Below are 20284 nucleotides of genomic sequence, written 5' to 3' on the forward strand. Positions count from 1 at the left end.
AAGAGAGTTAGTCCCGGTCCCGCCCCCAATAACAGAACAGAAGTGAAGCGTGTCTGAATTCAGCCAATCGTAAACGGCAGTTTTATTAGGTCAGTGTTTTCTTCTGTAACACAAAATTTCGTTTCAATTTTAAAACATTCTCTTCTGTCTTGGGAACGTGAAATACGTAAATTAGTGTACCGTGTGATTGTGTATACACACACAAGCATGTAAATGTTTGTATGTGTATATCTATCTATCTATCTGTCTATCTATCTATATGATTGTGTGTATTTATGCATATATATATATGTTGTACATTATATACATACACACACATAAATTCAATAGTTTGGCTAATGCAAGAAATACCAGTATGTATTATCCATAAAGATTTCATTTATGAAAGACACATTCACCATCCAACAGAGAATTTTATTTAATCTTAAATCTCAGCAAATAAATGTCTTCATGACAAGTATATTATGTTGATAAATAAATAACAATCAAGTAATACTATAATGCAACAAAGCCCTCCACAACATGGGCTCTGGTAATGGCACAGTGGAAAAGACGAAACTCACTGCATATTAACAAGAAACCATGAGATAAACAAAAAAAAATGCAATTTATAAAAAGCATTTCAATTCGATTACTGCATCACAGCAAGCAGTTTTTTTCTGTATATATTTTCCTCAACATAGTGCATATGCAACAACATCAACTCTGATAACAATGACAGTAAGTATAATTGATCATGAATCCTAAGCTGAAGCGGTAAAATATACAATCGTTGCGTGCCGTAAGCAAGAGGACATTCTGCTCCTCTGAAACATGGTCATTCAACATCAAGCAGAAATAGATTCTTAAGAAACAGCAAAGAAAATTATGAAATGCTGGCATTGTCCTCATTTTTACATAATAATGTGAGAAATACTATGGCAACCAGTGAAACAAGAAGTGACGTCACATTATGGGATGTATTTTGGCACTGAATCTGTTTGTTTACTCAATATTCAATCAAAATATTTACATTCAATATGTTCTTGTCATCATGTGTATGTGTAAATGTGTGGCCATGTGTCTGTATACAAATATGGGAACATGAGAGTATAGTTTTCATGTTTCAGATTATATTTATATATATATATATACAGTGGCGTAACTTTGCTTTGAAAAGTGGTGGGGACACCGCGCAACTCGTTTTGCTAGTTTTTTATTTACTAACCTACTCTCTCCCCATTCAATTTCTTTCTTTCTCTCACTCCATCACTTTACAGTCCTTAAGGCACCAAACCCTTTGTTATAAAACATGCCTGACTGTGGAAATCATATTAACAATACGTACTTACAACTTTTTTGTTGTTACTTTCAGTATTTCATTACTCTAATGTACATATACAGCCAATAACATACACACACATGTAAACACACACTAACATACTACACAGGCACCTGCATAAACTCTTGATACGTACTTACATCAGTGAATCGACCGAGAGGGAGGAGAGAGAGACTGTGTAGAGTGGGATTTATGTGTTGTAATTAATTGAATAAAACGAATGAATGTCTTGCAAAGAGAGACAAATAACAGTATCCTTCCTTTTCTTCTCCTTTTCAGTCACCCAAAATTTGGATTCATTTGCAGACTCCTGTCTCAGATGGACACCTCATACTCTCGTGTGTCCTACAGTGAGAGAGATAAACAAAACGCATGTTACTAGCAAATACGAAAAATCATCATCTAAAGCCTAGCAGTACTGTCTAGTTTTTGAAAATCTTTAATTAAAGGTGGGATAAGCTCTTTAGAACGCTTTAGAAAACTGATTCGGGCAGACTAGCAAAACAAACTTGTAGCCAATCAGCAGTAAGGGTCGTGTCTACTCATGATGTGGAGGAGAGAGAGTTCAGTGCACAGGATGGACATTAGAGAGCCGAGCGACAGAAAGATAGAGATGCCGGATAAAAAACAAAAGAGGAAAACGTCTGCGGAACAAAAGAAGGCTTAAGGCAATAAGCATTGGTTATGCTTTGTTTCACAGAACTAATCGTTGCCTGGGTTGCGTACATATGTGTGGGGCGGAGCTATCAATATAGGGGCGAGACCCTTTTGGGGTAGGGGCGTGTTTGTTTTGGTGATTTCAAATGTCAACATTGGCTACCAGAAATCGCTTACCCCACCTTTAATATAATATAAAGCAGATAAATTGACACTAAATACAACAAAAAAGATAGAAAACACCCTTTTTTATAAAATGTGTATGATGACGCAGCAGCATCTGCACTACCGTTTAAAAGTCTGGTGTCAGTATGATTTTATTGCTTTAAAAAAGAAAACAGAAACTAACACTTCTATTTAGCAAAGATGCTTTAAATTGATTAAAAGACATGACTGAGCTTTCTATTAATCAAATAATCCTGAAAAAGCAGGATTTCACAAAATAAAAAATAAAAAAATTGTTTTCAACATTGATAATGATAAGGAATGTTTTTTGAACAGCAAATCAGCATATTAGAATAATTTCTGAAGGTTCATGTGACACTGAAGCCTGAAGTAATTATGCTATGTAAAATATATTAAAATGAAAAACAATTATTTTAAATGTAAAAATATTTCACAATATTTCTGGTTTTACTGTATTTTTGATCAAATAACTGCAGCCTTGGTGAGCATAAGAGACTTCTTTCAAAAACATTAAACCCAAACTTTTGAATGGTAGTGTAATTAGATATTTCTATACATAAAAATAATGCTGTGCTAGAAGATCTGCAAGATCGAAGATAGCAAACAGACTATGATTCCCTAAAGAGAAAATCAATGTGTGAACATGCCTTTGGTTTCTTGGTGTTCAGGTACACATCCTAACAGTTTGTAAGTACAAATTCCACTAGGTTGTGAGCATCTTACCCCTGCCTCATAGAGAGGGTTGTTAAAGTCAGACTCCACCGTTATGGGACTGTAGGAGTGGGTGTGAGAGAGAGACTTCCAGAACAACGGTTTCCACTGCCACCTACACACACTGAGAGAGACAGGAAGAGAAGACGAGAGAGGTGTTAGTGCAGAAGAGCTAAATAAGGAACAGCTGTGAAGAAGGTTTTGACAATCAGGGAAAATAACTGAATTTTAAAGTCAACAGGAAATAGTGCTAGCAAACCGTTCTGCTTTAGTAATGGTATATATTTCAGAGTCAAATGCAAGGCAGGATTAATTTTATCCATAGGGAACTGGATTAGGAAATTGTAGAAAGTGGCCACTCCATGCTATCTATCTATCTATCTATCTAATTTCCTGACCAAGAAGCAACAATTACCTTTTCTCTGAAATAAGGTGCAATAATAAATTATGCAAAATAAGAAAAAAAAATCCAAAGTTGATCATTGTAATTATTTACTAGCAATTTCTCAGTGAAAATTGTTTAAAAAAAAAAAAAATTATTAAAACAATTTTTCCAAATATTTGTTCAGTGTAATAAGAAAGGTAATAGGGCCAATTTTGATTTCATGTTAACTTTAACACAAACCAAAATCATTCAGAAACACAAGCATGCCAAACTTACTTGGTATAGTACATGTAGATTCCACCAATCAGAAGGATGACCAGAATGATTGGCAGGATAATAGCCAATGCAATGTTCTCACTCAGCATTTGATGAGAGGCCTCTAATGACTGAGAAACTGCAAAGAGTGGAAGTTAATAACATGGACATCATTATGTGACATAGTGGGCCAAATTATCAAATATGAATAGTACTTAACAATGATAACCAACGTTACCCTCCAATTTATGATCATCCAGTAGCCCTTCATAGGCCACTGCAAATAAATAAAACATGATATTTTCAAACTATTCAGATAGAAATGCCAACTCTCTATGTATTAGACTAGTTCACTTCCACATACCTTTACAGAAGGGTGGTGGGCTATTCCACTGAGAGGGGTGTCCTGGGACACAGTTGATGATGACTTCCCCAATGAGCTCATAACCCTCATAGCAGAAGAAACGCAGTGTCTCACCTGCCTGGTAACTGTGCTTGTACAGAGTCTGGTAGCCATTGTCAGGCACACCAGGGTTTGGGCATGGATCATATTTTACTGTTTAGCAGACAAATAGAGGGCAACATGGTTGATTGATGATTTATAGGTTAATACATTAGAGAGAAATCTTCACTGGTACTTGGGACAAAATATTTAGCTGTATCTGTAATGTTTTATCCTGCATGTACTAGCATTCACAAGTTTGGGGTCAGTAAGGTTTTGTTCAAGCTTTTGAAGTCTCTCATGATTACCAAGCCTGCGTTTATTTGATCAACAATACAGTAAAACGGTCATCTTATGAAATATTATTATAATTTAAAATAACTGTTTAAAACATTTTTACAGTGTAATTTATTCCTGTGATGCAAAGCTGAATTTTCAGCATCATTACTCCAGTCTTCAGTGTCACACGATCCTTCTGAAATCATTCTAATATGCTGATTTGCTGCTCAAGAAACATTTCTTAAAATGATCAATGTTGAAAACAGTTGTGCTGATTAATAATTTTGTGGATTTTTTTACAGCATGTATCTGAAATCTAAAATTTTTAGTTACATAGTAAATGTCTTTACTGTCACTTCTGATCAATTTAATGCATCCCTGCTTAATAAAAGTATTAATTTAAAAGATCTTACTGACCCCAAACTTTTGAAAGTAGTGTATGATTTAGTAATTTAACATTATTTAAGACCTCATTAAGATTGTCAATTGATTAAAATCTTTAATTCTTTTTTTTATTTCAATTATTGTTGTTGTTGTTTTGTATTTTATTCAGTGTATTTAATCATATGCATGAATGCATTCATTTTGACAGCCATACTTATTAATATTAATCAATTTCAAAAACCTCTGAATTAAATCTATACAGAATCAAGGGGGAAAAAATCAGACACAATCCCGCACATACCTCATCATTACTCCAGTCTTCAGTGTCACACGATCCTTCTGAAATCATTCTAATATGCTGATTTGCTGCTCAAGAAACATTTCTTAAAATGATCAATGTTGAAAACAGTTGTGCTGATTAATAATTTTGTGGATTTTTTTACAGCATGTATCTGAAATCTAAAATTTTTAGTTACATAGTAAATGTCTTTACTGTCACTTCTGATCAATTTAATGCATCCCTGCTTAATAAAAGTATTAATTTAAAAGATCTTACTGACCCCAAACTTTTGAAAGTAGTGTATGATTTAGTAATTTAACATTATTTAAGACCTCATTAAGATTGTCAATTGATTAAAATCTTTAATTATTTTTTTTATTTCAATTATTGTTGTTGTTGTTTTGTATTTTATTCAGTGTATTTAATCATATGCATGAATGCATTCATTTTGACAGCCATACTTATTAATATTAATCAATTTCAAAAACCTCTGAATTAAATCTATACAGAATCAAGGGGGAAAAAATCAGACACAATCCCGCACATACCTCATCATGTGCACAAAAATAACATGTACTCACAGACACACTTTGGGCTGCGGTCGCTCCATTTGGGCATGCCGGTGTCTCTGCCATGGCAGGAGATCTGGTTCGGGCCTTCCAGCTGATAACCTTGGTTACATGTGAAGCGTACCACTGTTCCCACAGCAAAACCAGACTCCGGATGTACTGAGCGTGCTCCATTGACCACTTCTCCTGGATCAGGGCACTGCTGGACTAGAGGGACATCAAAGCCAGGAGAAAAGAGAGTGTGTACAGTATTAATCAAGTAATCAAACCGGTAAATGATGAGTCTACTAAATGATGAACAATCAAAGTGAACCATTAAATACATCAATGTGTTCCAAAGATAAACATAACACGGCTCACTCTTCACACAGGTGGGCGGGTTGTTGCTCCAGGAGAGATCCCACTGGCAGGTGATGATATCAGAGCCAACAATGTCATAACCAGGCTGACACTGATAGGTTAATACACTGCCTCTCACCAGAGACGGGTGGGAGGAGCTGCTCCAGCCAAACTCAATTTGCGGAAGGACAGGACATGTGTCATTTGGTTCCACCTCTTCAAGAAATAAAAGGAAGTGGCATCACTAAGCTACAGCACAAAAGATACTGTTAAAAGATTTTTTGGGAAAGTCGTGGCCTAATGGTTAGAGAGTCGGACTCGTAACCCAAAGGTTGCGGGTTCGAGTCTCGTACCGGCAGGGATTGTAGGTGGGGGGAGTGAATGTACAGTGCTCTCTCCCACCTTCAATACCACGACTGACTAATTTGAACAAAACCGTGATAATATTGATAATCGTGATAACTTTGGTCACTATAATCGTGATATGAAATTTTCATACCGTTACATCCCTAGTCACGTCACTTTTTTTTCACTTTATACAGGAAAAGGACAACCCCTTTGACGTTTACCTCTGTAGTGAATGAGGAAGCCTTGGCTCAGTATAAACGTAGAGTCATCGGGATCACTCTGAAACTGAATGGTGACCTCTGAACCTCCTGATACAGCCCTGAACCTTTCTCTTGAGCCCAGGTACTGGCCAATCACATGTGACGTCAGATCATGGCCATCAAATAGAGTGAGAATGTCATTATGACGGATGTTCAAACTGCAAGCAAAAGATAGGAAAATAGAAAATAAAATAGAATTAAACCTAAAACAGAATTAAGCACAAACTGTTTCAATCAAATAGATATACTTACATTTGTACATCCAGTTCAATGCGCTTGTCCTCGCTGACATGTATTTGCCACACACAGTCCTGCCCCTTAGAGTAGCTCTGTGGCCAGTCAGGTGACAACACAGTTCCCACTGGGTCTGTGAGCTCCCCGCCACACAAAGCTGAGAAGAAGAGAAAGAGAAGGAATCATATTAAAACAGCTTTCATATTATTAGGCCAGAGTGATTATATAAGTAAGTTCCTTGAATGCCTAGTAGGTACAATTTAAGACTGTTGTGAAATTTGCTTAAAGACGGAATGAAGGATCAACTTTGAACCACTTTAACGTTAAAAGGATTATTTTCTTTATAATTCGCACTGAATTAATGAAGTAAATTGACAGTAAATTGACTAATATAGATGACTGTGCAGTTTGTGAATGAATGACATAACACCACCTTTCAGAAGTTTGAGGTCAGTAAGATTTTTCAATGATGAATTTTTCAATCCACCAAGGTTGCATTTATTTGATTACAAATACAGTACATATTGTGAAATAGTGAAATAATATTACAATTTAAATAATTGCTTTCTAATTTTATATATTTTTAAAATGCAATTTATTTCTGTGATAGCAAAGTTGAATTTTCAGCATCATTACTCCAGTATTCAGTGTCACATGATCCGTCAGAAATCATTCCAATATGCTGATTTGATGCTCAACAAACATTTGTTGTGCTGCTTAATATTTTATGGAAACTGTGATACATTTTTTCAGCATTCTTTAATGAAGTACAGCATTCATTTGAAATAAAATATTTTTGTAACAATGTAAAAGTCTTTACTGTCATTCTTTATTAATTTATTGTGTGCTTGATGAATTGAAGTATTAATTTCTTTAATAAAAACATTTAAAATCTCCAAATTTATGAATGGTAGTGTACAGATATTGTAAATATGTGATATGTCTACCTCTGCAGACAGGTTCACTCTCATTCCAGTGAGGGTCATTGGGGTCAACACACTCCATAACTCCTGAGCCTTGCTCCATGACGAAACCAGGAGAGCATGAGAAGGTTACTATAGTACCCAATGGGAAGGTGATGTCACTGCTGCTGAAATTCCCATGAGGCAGGTAAGGTTCATAACAGTGTTCCCCATCAAAGGCTGAAAGAGAAAGAAGAGGAAGGATGTTAAGTTATTAAGTAATACTGCATTCATGTAACATATTAGTGTTTGTGTTAATTACATTTTAAAACAATTACAAAGTTTATAGTGGTATATGGTTTATAGTAATGAAATGTATTTTGTTGAATGTGTACCATGTTGTCTTACCCTCATAGCGGAGTGCCAGCAGCAGTGGGATGGAAGAAGAATCTGCTGTGAGCTCCACATAGAGAGACATTCCCTCGCTCACGAAGCCTCGTTCTGGAACGTCATCCAGATCCGAGTCGAAGAGGAGTGGCGCTATAGAGCTATTCCCACTACGCACAATCAGCCTAGGAATGTGATGAAGGGGAATGGAAAGGGAACCAAAAGAACATTAAGAAAAGTGTGACATCAAAAGAAAGGAATGATCCACGAAAGACTACTGGAAGAAGTAGTAGATCTCATTTGGTGTTCATTCATCAACAGAAAACTTCAGTATAGCTAGTACATTTTCTAAATATATACAGTATTGCAACTACATGAGCGGAGACAATTATAAAAAATAAGATACAAAATAAGTAACTTAATAGCCTACACAAGATTAAGAAAGACGTGAACTTACTTGTCATTGTCTTCATCAAGAGCCACCCTCTCAAAATGGAGGTGGAGCCTGTGGCCTTCCTTGGCTTCCAGCAGCCAATGGCAGCTCAGGTTGCTACCGCTGCTATGGTTACTTGCAGAGGGGAGGGTTGGGGACAGAATGCGTCCAACTGTAGCATTTCTAATCCACCCTCCACAAGATACAGCTTTAATATACAAAAACACACGTGAATGCTTATACACATGGCAATAAACAGAAATGTCTTCAAGCAACTGTAGATATTGAAAAATAATAAAATAACCGAACGAAAAGCGCAACCCACCCACACACTGGGGTTCTGGGGTGCTCCATTTGGGTCGGGTGGAATTCAAACAGGTTGCAACCTCATGACCTCTGACCTCAAATCCAGGATCACAATGGAAGTGAGCCTGACCCCCAGGATGAATATCAGTTACGGTCACTCCACCGCCCTCAGGGGAGAGGGGAAATGAGCAGGACAGGAGGAACGCTGGAATGGGTTTTCAAAAGAACAAGACAACTCTGTCATTCCTGTCATGTCAAAACAGAGAAATTATACTTCGCTTACAGTACAGTTCAAATGTTTTGGGGTCAGTTATTAAGAAATTAATAATTTTATTTGGCAAGAATGCATTGATTGATCAAAAGTGACAGTAAAGACAGAATGATAAAAGATTGCTAATCCAAATACATACTGTTCTTACTCATACTGCGGCACAACTGTTTTCGACATTGATAATAATACGAAACGTGCATTGAGCACCAAATCAGCAAATTAGACTGATTTCTGAAGGATCATGTGACACTGAAACAGTTATTTTAAATTACAATAATATTTCACAACATTACTGTATTAATGTGTTTTTTAGCAAATAAATGCAGGCTTGGTGAGCATAAGAGATTTTTTTTTTAATTAAAAAATCTTACAATCCCAAACTTTTGAACGGTAGTCTAAATCTTTGTTACAAGAAAAATACCTTGATAGTAAAAGCTGAAAACACCATGATTGGCTTGCTTCAGGCTCTTATAGTGGATCTGCACTTGGTTGGTTGAGCTACGAATCACCTGACCTTCGCTCATTAGCGTCTCATTGGCTAAAAGCTCAGGCGCTGTCGCACCCAGCTCCAGAATGGTAAGTGACTCCTCCTTGGACAAGTTTACTTTCTTCACCTTCAAAACAGACAGGTGTTACCATAACAACAGTTAATGGTGTCATTGTCCGAGATTGTATCAAGGGCAAAGATTTCAGAACTCATTAGTGTGACATCACCCATGCAAATGCCAACAAGATGCATCAGCTATGTTAAAGGCCAGTAACCATGGTGAGGTAGAGAGAGGCTATCTGAGGTTATAACGGAAACCGTGGTAACGGTGAAGCTATCACACCTGTATTTCAACACCATATCCAAGATAAACGGTGATGCTGTAGGTGCACTCCAGCGGAGAAAAGGGAGATGAGGAGGAGAGTGGATCAGGGGACTCGACTATTCCCTCCATTCCTGACAGACTGGCATTGCACTGAACTGGAGAGACAGTTTCAAAGTTTTAAGGACAACTTAAAAAATTAATTTAGAAATTTAATTTTTTAACAATCAATAGGACCAGTTTCTTAATAATTGTGCCACTTTTTCAAAACATTGAGAACAAAAGCAGTCTATGTGGGCCAAACTGTGGCTCATTTTCCATTTCCATTTTCTACTGAAAAATAAAATTTACGACTACATCTTTAAAATTACATTAATTCTTTTATCACTCAGACATAACCAAAAATTATATGTATCTACTGGCCAATTTATATGTTTACAATTTGCATGTTTTCCAAAACTTTTCAACATAATACATAACTAACAAACATTTCATTTCTATTGTAATACCACTTTAAAATATATTCCAAATCTTAAAAATTAAATACTATCAAAACAATTACATATAGCTGAACACCTACCAAGTGTTAGCCTTTCAATTTCATTACCATCTATACAAAAGGGTGCAATACGAATATTTTTGTACTGTAAACATGGGCCATGTAATATATACTGCAGTAAATTCTAAAAAGAGAGCTCCCATTCTTGTTTTGTAAAACAATTTTACAATGATCCACAATGCTACCTGTTATTAGCACCTGTTTTTAGGTCATTGTTTTATTAGTGACAAACTGTACTTGTTGGGTGACAACCTTTGATAATGTTATGGAAGAATAAGTTGAAACATGTATGAAGAGTTTTGGTGCATTTTGGATGTAAAATTTACTGCTGTGCCAAGCTGAAAGTTGGTTAGGAGTGTGAAGAGTTTTGAAAAAGTGACTTTAGTATTAAGAAATATGTCCTGGCGATTATAAAAAACTGCAAAATATTATTTAGAAATCATTTTAATGGTCTGAGACCCATTGAGGGACATAATCTGTAGCGTTTAGAGCTTCATGTTGGAAATTACTTGATGTCTTCAACTGTTATGTGCTTTTTTTGGTTATGATACCTGGTGTGTGCACTGTTGTTATAGTTGTTGTAGTGATTAGAGTGGTTGTGGTCTCTTCTTCAGCTGGTGGTGATGTCACGGCACTCCCAAAAACTGATTGGCCTGCTTGAGGTGCAGTCGATGAGGTCACTGCGGTGGTGAGGATTCCTGGTGACATCACTGTGGAGGCGGGATCTGATTCTCTGATGGACGGGATGGCCTGGGTCGGGTTAGTAGTTGTACCTGTGAGTTAAATCCCAGATTTAGATAATGGTAAATAGTGATGACATAGAACTGCTTTATTATTACAATTATACAGTTTGCTGTGTTCTCTTTAGGAAGGACTGACCTTTGCTACCAGGGGTGTGGCCCAGGTACTCCTTACTGAGAAGTGCAGCATGGATGAGTTCTCCCAAGGGCTGGGGACTGGAGGTCACAGTGGGAGGAGCCTCAGGATCTGACGTCCCTAAAGATGCACCTAAAAAGACCACGGAACTGTCAAACTTAGTTTCTTTCAGCTAAATAGGTTCATTGTAAAGTAATCTACATATATTATGTGCTTTCACCTCGCGTGAATAGTTAAACATACAAAAGCACACTCACACAAGTGTGTGCACATTACCTGAAGCCAGGTGCAGCAGTGTGACAGACAGTGTCACAGCAAAAACTGTGGACACCATTTTTTAAAATGAACGGACAGCCTGGGTGCAAGCAAACAAGAGAAAAAAGAAGTAGTAAGAGGGAAAGAAGGATAAAAATGTAAAGATTAAATAAATTAATAGATTAAATAAATAAAGTTGATATATACATAATATACATTTAAAATTACAGTCTTTGACTTTCTGTGAAAATGCATCAAAAATATTGACTTAATAATTTTACAAAAGATTTCTATCTCAAGTAAACTCTGTTTTTGAACTTTCTAATTCATCAAATAATACTGAAAAAATGTCACATCAGCATATTACAATGATTTCTGAAGGATCATGCGACACTGAAGACTGGACTAATGACTGCTGAAAATTGTTTTATAAAATGTAATAAACTATACAACATTATGTTATTATAAATTGTAATAATGTGTCACATTATTACGGTTTTTACAGTAATAATGCAACTTTGGTGAGCATAAGAGACTTTCAAAAACATTTAAAAAAATCTTTCCGACCTCAAACTTTTCAACGTCAGTGCAAGTCATCACATACTAGCGAATTCTGTCCAAACAAAAGCTCTCTAGAATGAGAATGTCCCTCTCTCAGTCATACCTAGTAAGTAAAAAACACATGGTTTATGCAGCTTATTAGCTATTGTTTTAAAGCATGGAGTACTTTGATGTGACCCGCCTAAACTTTCTATTTCAACAAATAGGAAAATACAGGGGACTCGAGAAAGAAAAAAATTATGATGGGGTCTTTAAAGCTAAAGTTAAATGAGTTAGTTTGGTGAAATTTAGGTTTTTACCAATGCAATTATAAACAATTGATGATGATATCCGGCTGAAAACACTGCAGTTTCTTAATTCAGAAGTTCAAAAGAAAAATAAACTGCAGAAATGCGTCATCTCGTAAAATATTCCATAAAAGTTACTGGGTCTGTTGTCGTCTATCAAATCTTATGGCCCCGCCGTGGCCCTCGAGGCCTGACAGTGCACGAGACATATGGCCCCTGATCAATGATGTCACCGCAACACGAGAGACAGGTAGAAGAGAGCAGGTCTGGGCTGCTAGGGGCCCAGTCACCACCACAAGCCTCATTTAGTATTTACCGCACATGCCGATGCTGATTAAAAAAAGGGGGGGGGAGCTTCATGATACAAATGAACAAGATGAAGATGAAAACATACTGAGGCTCGTCATTAATTTATAATAGCAACACTAATGATAACCACGACAGAATATGCGGGCAGATGATGTTGCTGACACTGCGGGCAGAGCGTTCAGATAATTTATTCAGACGCTCTTCTCCTCATCTGCTTCAGAAAACATCTCTTATCCTTGCCTATGACGCAAGACGCCCATTCCCCCCCCAAAACGCATTAGCAAGCCGTCTAGACTGAATAAACCTGTATTTCTTTCTAAAGAAAAGCAATATTGGATTCATATGAATGATTCACAATGATTCCATGAATGCATCCATTGCATCTTAATGCAGGTGGATGTCGCGCGAGGTACCAAGCTCGCGGAAACACCACTGTCTGTCAGAGGGAAACAGAACGCATACGCACCCGCAATACGCCGTTTCTCTTTTTTTTATTCGTCACAATGTATCCTCTAGGTTTCTTCCCGCGTCCTGGTGATTCTTTGAATATTTCGTGCGTGTTTTTCTGTAGCAACGCTCTCGCTGCGTCTCTCGCTCCTCCACCCCCCTCCAAAATACCACGACTGGTGCTGCGCGTCAAACGGATTTTAAAGAATCATTTGAACGCTCCCGGCCCAGTTATTGTCAAATATGGGTGTTCCATTCGAACCAACGGAGAAGATAATATAACGGTTTCGATCCAAGGAAAAAAATTAATTTCCGTCCGTTCTTGGTTTTATATTTCATTCGTTTATTTTTGTCCGTTTAGGCCTATGGCAGGCTAGCAGGTGAGTGTGGAACAGGCATAGAGCAGCTCCTACCTTATGGTGGCGCGTTTACTGTCAATTAGCGATGTCCGAATCGTTTTGTGAGTCGAATCTTTTTTAATGAACCGACTCATAAAACAGACTGAGCCTGGTCCGAGCACTTCTCGAGTCAACAACAGACTCACTGACAAATACCACAACAAACAGATTTTAAATAAGAAAAAATAACCCTTTCAGTGATGTCAGTGACCACGTGATGACATGAAATAATTACTGAATCGTTCTTAGAACTAGTTCATGAAAAAAAAAAAAAAAACTACTAGTTCATGAAAACCAATGAAAGAACTGATTCACCAAATCGGTCGGACTCCCCTTCAGTACAGGCTGGTGCTTGGTTGGTTTAATTGTATTTTTGTGTCCATCTCACTTGCGCCGCACAGTGGTTGAACTGCAGTAGCGCAAGACGTAGACGGCGCTCTGCATAGGAGCTGTCCAGCGTCTCGGTGCTGAAACTTGCCCAGTCGGCTCTCGGCTAAAAGGGGGTGATACAATTCTAAAATAGGGCTCCACAACCCAGCAACGAGGGCCTGGTTGATTCAGATGCGTCAGTACATGGACAAAGGTAATAAAAAAGCATCTTCGGTCTGTTCCGTAAAGAAGGCGGAGTCGTTCTTCCAGCCTTACGGAAGCGCTGAATGCGGAATCTACTGTATTTTCAGGGCTGCAGATAAACAGAGGAAGGGACGTGGTGAGAACGACGGGGGGAAGAGAGACTGAGTAAGACGTGGAGAAGTGGTAAGAGAACACACATATACAGAATACCCTAAAATTTAAGAAATTTGCTCTGCAAGTGTCCGAATGGTAACTTGTAATGTTCGGTAAAAATCGGTTCTTTCCGTCGTCATGCTCTCTCCGGACATCCGTGCGCAATGTTTCAGCAACGTGAGTACTGTCACAACAAACTGACTGCAGCAGGAATCATTGTGCAATATAGCGAGAGATATTTCACCGAGTGAAGCCCTTGGTATCCTCAGATTGATTAATATTCATCATCTGTGGTCAGCTGCATCTTAATTATTCAGCTATTAAACATGGAGGAAGGGAAATAAGTCAGAGTGTATAGCCAAAGTGTATTGATTTTACACACTGAAGAAAGTCTCATGTAACAAGCACTTATGAAGTTCATGAAGATCATGATTATTGAATCATTTCTTTCTTTATTTCTTTCTTTCTTTTTTTCTTTCTTTCTTTCTTTCACCGTAAGCTCACTCTCTCAGCATTATGCCCTGGTCTCTGGACTTGGTGCCACTTCCCCCATGTGCGTTGCTGGGTGGTCCTCCCCTCAGCGGGCTGCTCTGGACCGTCCTCCTCCTCTTCCTCTGGTACTGCTACCGCGTGGGTTCTGACCCACCATCCCATTCTGGCATGCTGAAAAGTGGCTCCGGCCGATCCTCATTCTCTCGGTCATCCAGCCGTTCCCCAGTTGACCCCAGACACTCTGCGCCTAAAGCATCCGCGGCTATCACCATGGAGACAGTGGAAGAAGAGGAGGGCACAGAGAGCTACCTGACACCGGTGTTGAGCCATGCACCGTTTCCCACCGAGGCTGCAGCGGAAAGCAGGAAGTTGTACAGAGCACTACAAGAGTATGCCAAGCGCTACAGTTGGGCTGGCATGGGACGAATTCACAAGGGCCTGCGCAATCAGGTCAGAGATGAGAAAAGTAGGATAACTTGAGGCACTAAATATTTGTATTGTACCTCAACATTTATGTCACTGTTTGTCCCTCGACATCTTCCTCGCTGATGTCTAGGCCAGGATCAATGATCGGCCATCCATTCAGAAGCCTCATCTCTTCTACCTCCCAGATGTTCCCAGCATACCTTTCTTTCCCAGGGATGCTCATCGTCATGACATTGAGGTTCTGGAGGCCAGCTATCCCATAATCCTTGCTGAGTTCCAAGCAATGTACCAGAGGGGGATTGATACAAAGCTAGGTTGGAGCTACCAAGGACCAAAGGTGACTAAACATACTAGGCTCCGCTATTTCAGCAATTTCAATGGGTCATATAGACAAAAATCACAGTAAAATCTGTTTATTTGATTTTTATACATCTTCACAAACTATACATTCACAGTTCACGAGAATAGATAGACAGACAGACAGAAGGACGGACAGACAGGTGGATGGACAGGATGGATGGATAGATAGATAGATAGATAGATGGATGGATGGATGGATGGATGGATGGATGGATAGATAGATAGATTTTGGGTTGTAAATCCTTGAAAATATTCGCTTCAGCTGCAGTGAAGATCCATCAAAATGTCTCTTTGTGGCTTACAGAAAAAATAACAGCCTTTGGGTTAACAACATGAGGGAGTAAATAATGAAATAAAAATTTTTAGTTAAACTCTACTAATTCACTTGTGTTCTGCATCACTCTACTTCATTCAGCACACACATTCACCAAGAATTTCATTCTCTGGCTGTCCTTGTCGCCCTCTCTTAATATCTTGCAATCATAATCTGTACTGCACTGCTGTTAGGAAGTTTTTATGATGAATTTGTATCCAATTCATCATTCTCTCATAATAATCAGGCTATAATAATGCAAGATATACACACACAACCCTCACAGCTAAGCCTGAGAAAAGAGAGAAAATGTGTTGTGTGCATATGCATGTATGATGATGAGTTCATGTGTTGATCTCTCAGGGCCAGACTGTGTTCCCGCTCTATAACGCTGGAGTGTGTGTGGCCAGCAACTGCCGTGCGTGTCCGTGTACGTACCGAACTCTCCTCTCTCTCAGAACCTTCATCAGCAGTAACTCTCTGGGATCTGCTGGCTTCTGGCTCCTGGGTCCTGGGGCCACACTGGGAGGGGCCTATGGCCCTACAAACACACGTCTGCGCTTCCATCTGGGTAAGTCACAACACTGAACGCACAGAAAACTGTTCTACACAGAATACCATTTGTAAGTATGGGGTCATTAAGATATTTAAATGATTTTGAGCAACACGACTGCATTAAAAACACAGTAAAAACACCAATACTGTGAAATATTATTACAATTTAAAATAACTAGTTTATGTTTTACTATATTTTAAAATGTCATTTTAAACTCCAGTCTTTAGTGTCACATGATCCTCAGAAATCATTCTAATATGCTGATTTGCTGCTCAAGAAACATTTCTTATCAACGTTGAAATGTGTTGTGCTGCTTAACATTATTGTGGAGACCATGATAAATTTTTTTCTGGATTCTTTGATGAATAGAAAATTCAAAACAATAGCATTTACTTGAAATAGACTTTTTTTAAAACAATGTAAAAGTTTTTACTGTCACTTTTGATCCATTTAATGCATCCTTATATATAAATGTACTGATCCCTAAATACTTTTAATGAAAGCTGCCAAATTATTTGAGGTAATGTAAGGGAAAATACTGTACAAAATTTTTCACATGCAAATGCTAATGTTCGCATACATTTGGGGGAAAAATAATCCAACATTATGTGATTTTTGTCATTTTGATGTGAGTGTGTTTCTGTGTGTCAGGTCTTCAAACGCCTGCTCAGTGTGAGCTTGTGGTGGGTGGGGAGCCTCAGTGTTGGTCAGAGGGACACTGCCTCCTTGTGGATGATTCCTTCCTGCATACCATCTCACACAATGGTCAGAGAATTACATCTTACAAACCTCATTAATCATAATATGCTGAATGACTGAGGCTACAGTAACCGAGAAGAGCTGTTACAGATCAATAATCAGCTCACCAAACTACAACAATAAAGATAACAGGCAATCTGATTCTGAAGAGGAAAAATAGAGGAAATGTTTACTTAAATTGAGTTCTCAGTTATGCAAGTGTGCCACGCATTTATGTTTCTGAGGGGGCACCACTGGCAGTCCTGGCCCACTTTTTACCCTAGATGAAATAAGACATGAGAAAAAAAAGAAAAAAAAACTTTTCTAATACCTTACATATGTGTAAGACAGGATTAGTTGAGTGTTACATGAACAAAAATTATGATGGAGCACATAGATCATTTTGAACAAGTATGATGCTTCTTATTTGTGTCAACTGGGTCAGAAATGTTTCTTTTAAAATCCTTTTAAATAAAATCAACACAAATTGTTATTGGCATATAGTAAGAGTCTACACTACTATTTAAAAAACTGAAAGAAGTCTCTAATGCTCACCAAGGCTGCATTTATTTGATCAAAACTACAGTAAAAACTAATATTGTGAAATAAAATGGCAATATAAATTTAATATATTTTAATATGTAATTTATTCCTGTGATGGCAAAGCTGAATTTCAGCAGTCATTACTACTGTCTTCAGTGACACATGATCAAAATCATTTTAACATGCTGATTGGGTGCTATTATTATCAATGCTGTGCTGTTTTTGTAACATTATGAATGTATTTACTTTCACTTTTGATCAATATAATGCATCCTTGCTAAACAAAAGTACAACAAAAATTATTGACCCCTAAACTTACGTTAGTGTAGCATTAAAAAATGTATATGGATATTTTAGAATTACATGGGAAATGTCTGCATTCGTATCAAGATCTTTATATTTCTATTGGATTTTGAGACATTGTTGAGACTGTGACAGTATAATCTTAAAAATAATGGTTCATTATATGATTCCATGAAGAACCTTTAACATCCATGGAAACTTTCCATTCCACAAAAAGTTCTTCACACAAAGGAAAAAATCAGTTCTTTGGGGAACCCAAATGGTTCTTTTATGGAATCACTGCAAAAACGTCTTTATTTTTAGGAGCGTAGACTCTTCTGACAAGCTGTAGGACACACATTACCCCAGTAGAAACTGAGGCAAAGAAATCTATGCAGAGATCTCAATTATTTATTTATTAAAACTCTAGGAGAAACAATTGAGAGACTACAGAGGTCTTCTATGTAACCAACATCTTTACGTTTGTCTTCTAGGGGGAGCTGAAGATGGTCCCAGAGTTATCTTCAGTGTGGACCTGTGGCATCCTAACGTGGCTGCAGCAGAGAGACAGGCTCTAGACTACATCTTTGCCCCTGAGCAGTAATTCCAGCTGCATTTCCTAGGATGCACTAGTCAAACCCACTTCATGGCATATCAAAATGCAGAAAATGTTGTCTTAAAGTTTGCAAAACATCTTTTGGTTTAGTTAAAAGTTCATACTGAGGATATTTATCATTTAACTGCTACATACTTTTATGCCTGACTGTTCAGCCGAAACCTTTGAAATGTTTCAAACAAATGACTTCAGTCAGAACTGCAGTTCAGCAAATGTATCATACAGATCAGATGACGTATCGACTATGTTGAGCCCTGAGCACACAGATACTGTGACGACACGCAAACAATTTTCCAACATCATATCTATATTTGACTTGTGCCTGTCTTGATAAGCCCCCGCTCCTGTTCTATCATTTTTGTGCCTGATTTCTCCTCCTTACCTCTCTGATGTATACTGTGATACATGGTTCTCCGTAAATACTGTACACGTGACTCACGGTTATGCTCTATATTTTGTTTTATTTCATGGTGATTTATTTTCAGACCTGTGAAGCACACACCGAAGACAAAATACTGTATATGACCAGATTACTTGCATGCGTTCTGAATTTTGATTGTGTTGCCAACAATGCACTTGATGACTGTCCTGCAAATCAAGTATGTATTCAGCTGAGTTCAATTCAAAAATAAAAGATTTTGTTAAATTGAATCCCTATAGTCGCTGATGGCATTGAAGGGGGAGGAAATATCAGTTTCCAGATATAGTATATAGTATATATACAGATACACTCAGCACCCAAACAGACAGCTGGGGTTGGAGGGCTTCTCTGTCAGCAATTCTATCTTCCTGCATTGAACCCTGTGAGAGCAGAACAGAAAATAAAAAGGATAGAATATCACAAAGTGGTTCAGGGGCCTGTATACGATCAAAAATGCATGAGAGACCGCGCAAGATGAAGAGACAGCTAGGACAGTGTGTTTAGAAATAATGTGTGTTACACTATCTGTTTAGTACTGGCATAATACAGCGGAATTACAAAATGATAGCATAATTCTGAATGTGGAGCATATATATAAATATATATATATATATATATATATATACGTAAAGATCTTTTTTTTTCATATTAAAAAGTGGTTGATGTATTGACAGATGTTATAATCCCACCTGGTAATATAGCAATGTGCTTCAACACACTGGACACACACAAAAGTATTTTAGTATTTATTTTAATATATGCACCACGTTTCAAAAGTATGAGGTCGGAAAAATTGCTTTTTTGTTTAGAAAGAAATTAATACTTTTAGTCAGCAAGTATGCCTTAAAGGGGTCATATGATGCGATTTCAAGTTTTCCTTTCTCTTTGGAGTGTTACAAGCTGTTCGTGAATAGATAAGATCTGTAAAGTTGCAAAGACTAAAGTCTCAAACCCAAAGAGATATTCTTTATAAAAGTTAAGACTGGTCCACGCCCTCCTAAAACGCCTCGTTCAAACATGCCCCCACATGTCTACCTCACTACTACTAGAAATCAGTGGTTAAGTTGTATTTACAACACTGTTCCAGAACAGTTTAACCCAAATATTCAGATGTGTGCAGCACATTTTACGGAGGACTGTTTCTTGGGAGAGTAGCCGCCGGCGCGATGCAACGCAACGCGTAAAAATACAGTATAAGTCATTATAATCCGTATTTATGTCCCCACTGGATGCAACAAATGCCTCGTTTGTAATGGGTTTTAATGTTTATGTCTCGTCGCTCCGGCCGGACACGGCATCACAGTATGGTGAGGGGCGTAACATTTCCGTCACACGCTTGAGGTATTCGGCCAATTACAACG

At 37.8% G+C, this 20284-nt stretch overlaps 2 protein-coding genes across 3 annotated transcripts; one reads left to right on the plus strand and one right to left on the minus strand.

Annotated features, from left to right (window-relative positions):
- Nucleotides 1-1216: 1216 nt before the first annotated feature.
- On the minus strand, nt 1217-13472 carry LOC107739383 (seizure protein 6 homolog). Its single transcript, XM_016551481.1, has 19 exons — nt 13072-13472; nt 11470-11548; nt 11197-11325; nt 10869-11090; nt 9780-9916; nt 9371-9563; nt 8698-8883; nt 8397-8580; nt 7961-8124; nt 7598-7792; nt 6669-6807; nt 6378-6574; nt 5830-6024; nt 5482-5676; nt 3880-4071; nt 3754-3792; nt 3537-3654; nt 2888-2999; nt 1217-1666 (listed from the first exon to the last, which is right to left on the minus strand). Exons 2-19 carry the CDS (start codon nt 11525-11527, stop codon nt 1637-1639), a joined length of 2685 nt encoding a protein of 894 aa, XP_016406967.1. The 5' UTR covers nt 11528-11548; nt 13072-13472; the 3' UTR covers nt 1217-1636.
- Nucleotides 13473-13885: 413 nt separating this feature from the next.
- LOC107739384 (aspartate beta-hydroxylase domain-containing protein 2-like) lies at nt 13886-19112 on the plus strand. 2 transcript variants are annotated; one of them, XM_016551483.1, is made up of 7 exons: nt 13886-14033; nt 14131-14206; nt 14676-15118; nt 15225-15431; nt 16131-16338; nt 16975-17088; nt 18381-19112. In XM_016551483.1, the coding sequence occupies exons 3-7, from the start codon at nt 14693-14695 to the stop codon at nt 18488-18490; spliced, it is 1065 nt and encodes a 354-aa protein (XP_016406969.1). In that variant the 5' UTR covers nt 13886-14033; nt 14131-14206; nt 14676-14692; the 3' UTR covers nt 18491-19112. The 2 variants fall into 2 exon arrangements, with proteins under 2 accessions (XP_016406969.1, XP_016406970.1); XM_016551484.1 differs by lacking the exon at nt 16975-17088.
- The last annotated feature ends 1172 nt before the right edge of the window (nt 19113-20284 follow it).

This window comes from Sinocyclocheilus rhinocerous, unplaced genomic scaffold (assembly GCF_001515625.1).
Source record: "Sinocyclocheilus rhinocerous isolate Xijiao unplaced genomic scaffold, SAMN03320098_v1.1 scaffold2300, whole genome shotgun sequence".
Classification (NCBI taxonomy): Eukaryota; Metazoa; Chordata; class Actinopteri; order Cypriniformes; family Cyprinidae; genus Sinocyclocheilus; species Sinocyclocheilus rhinocerous.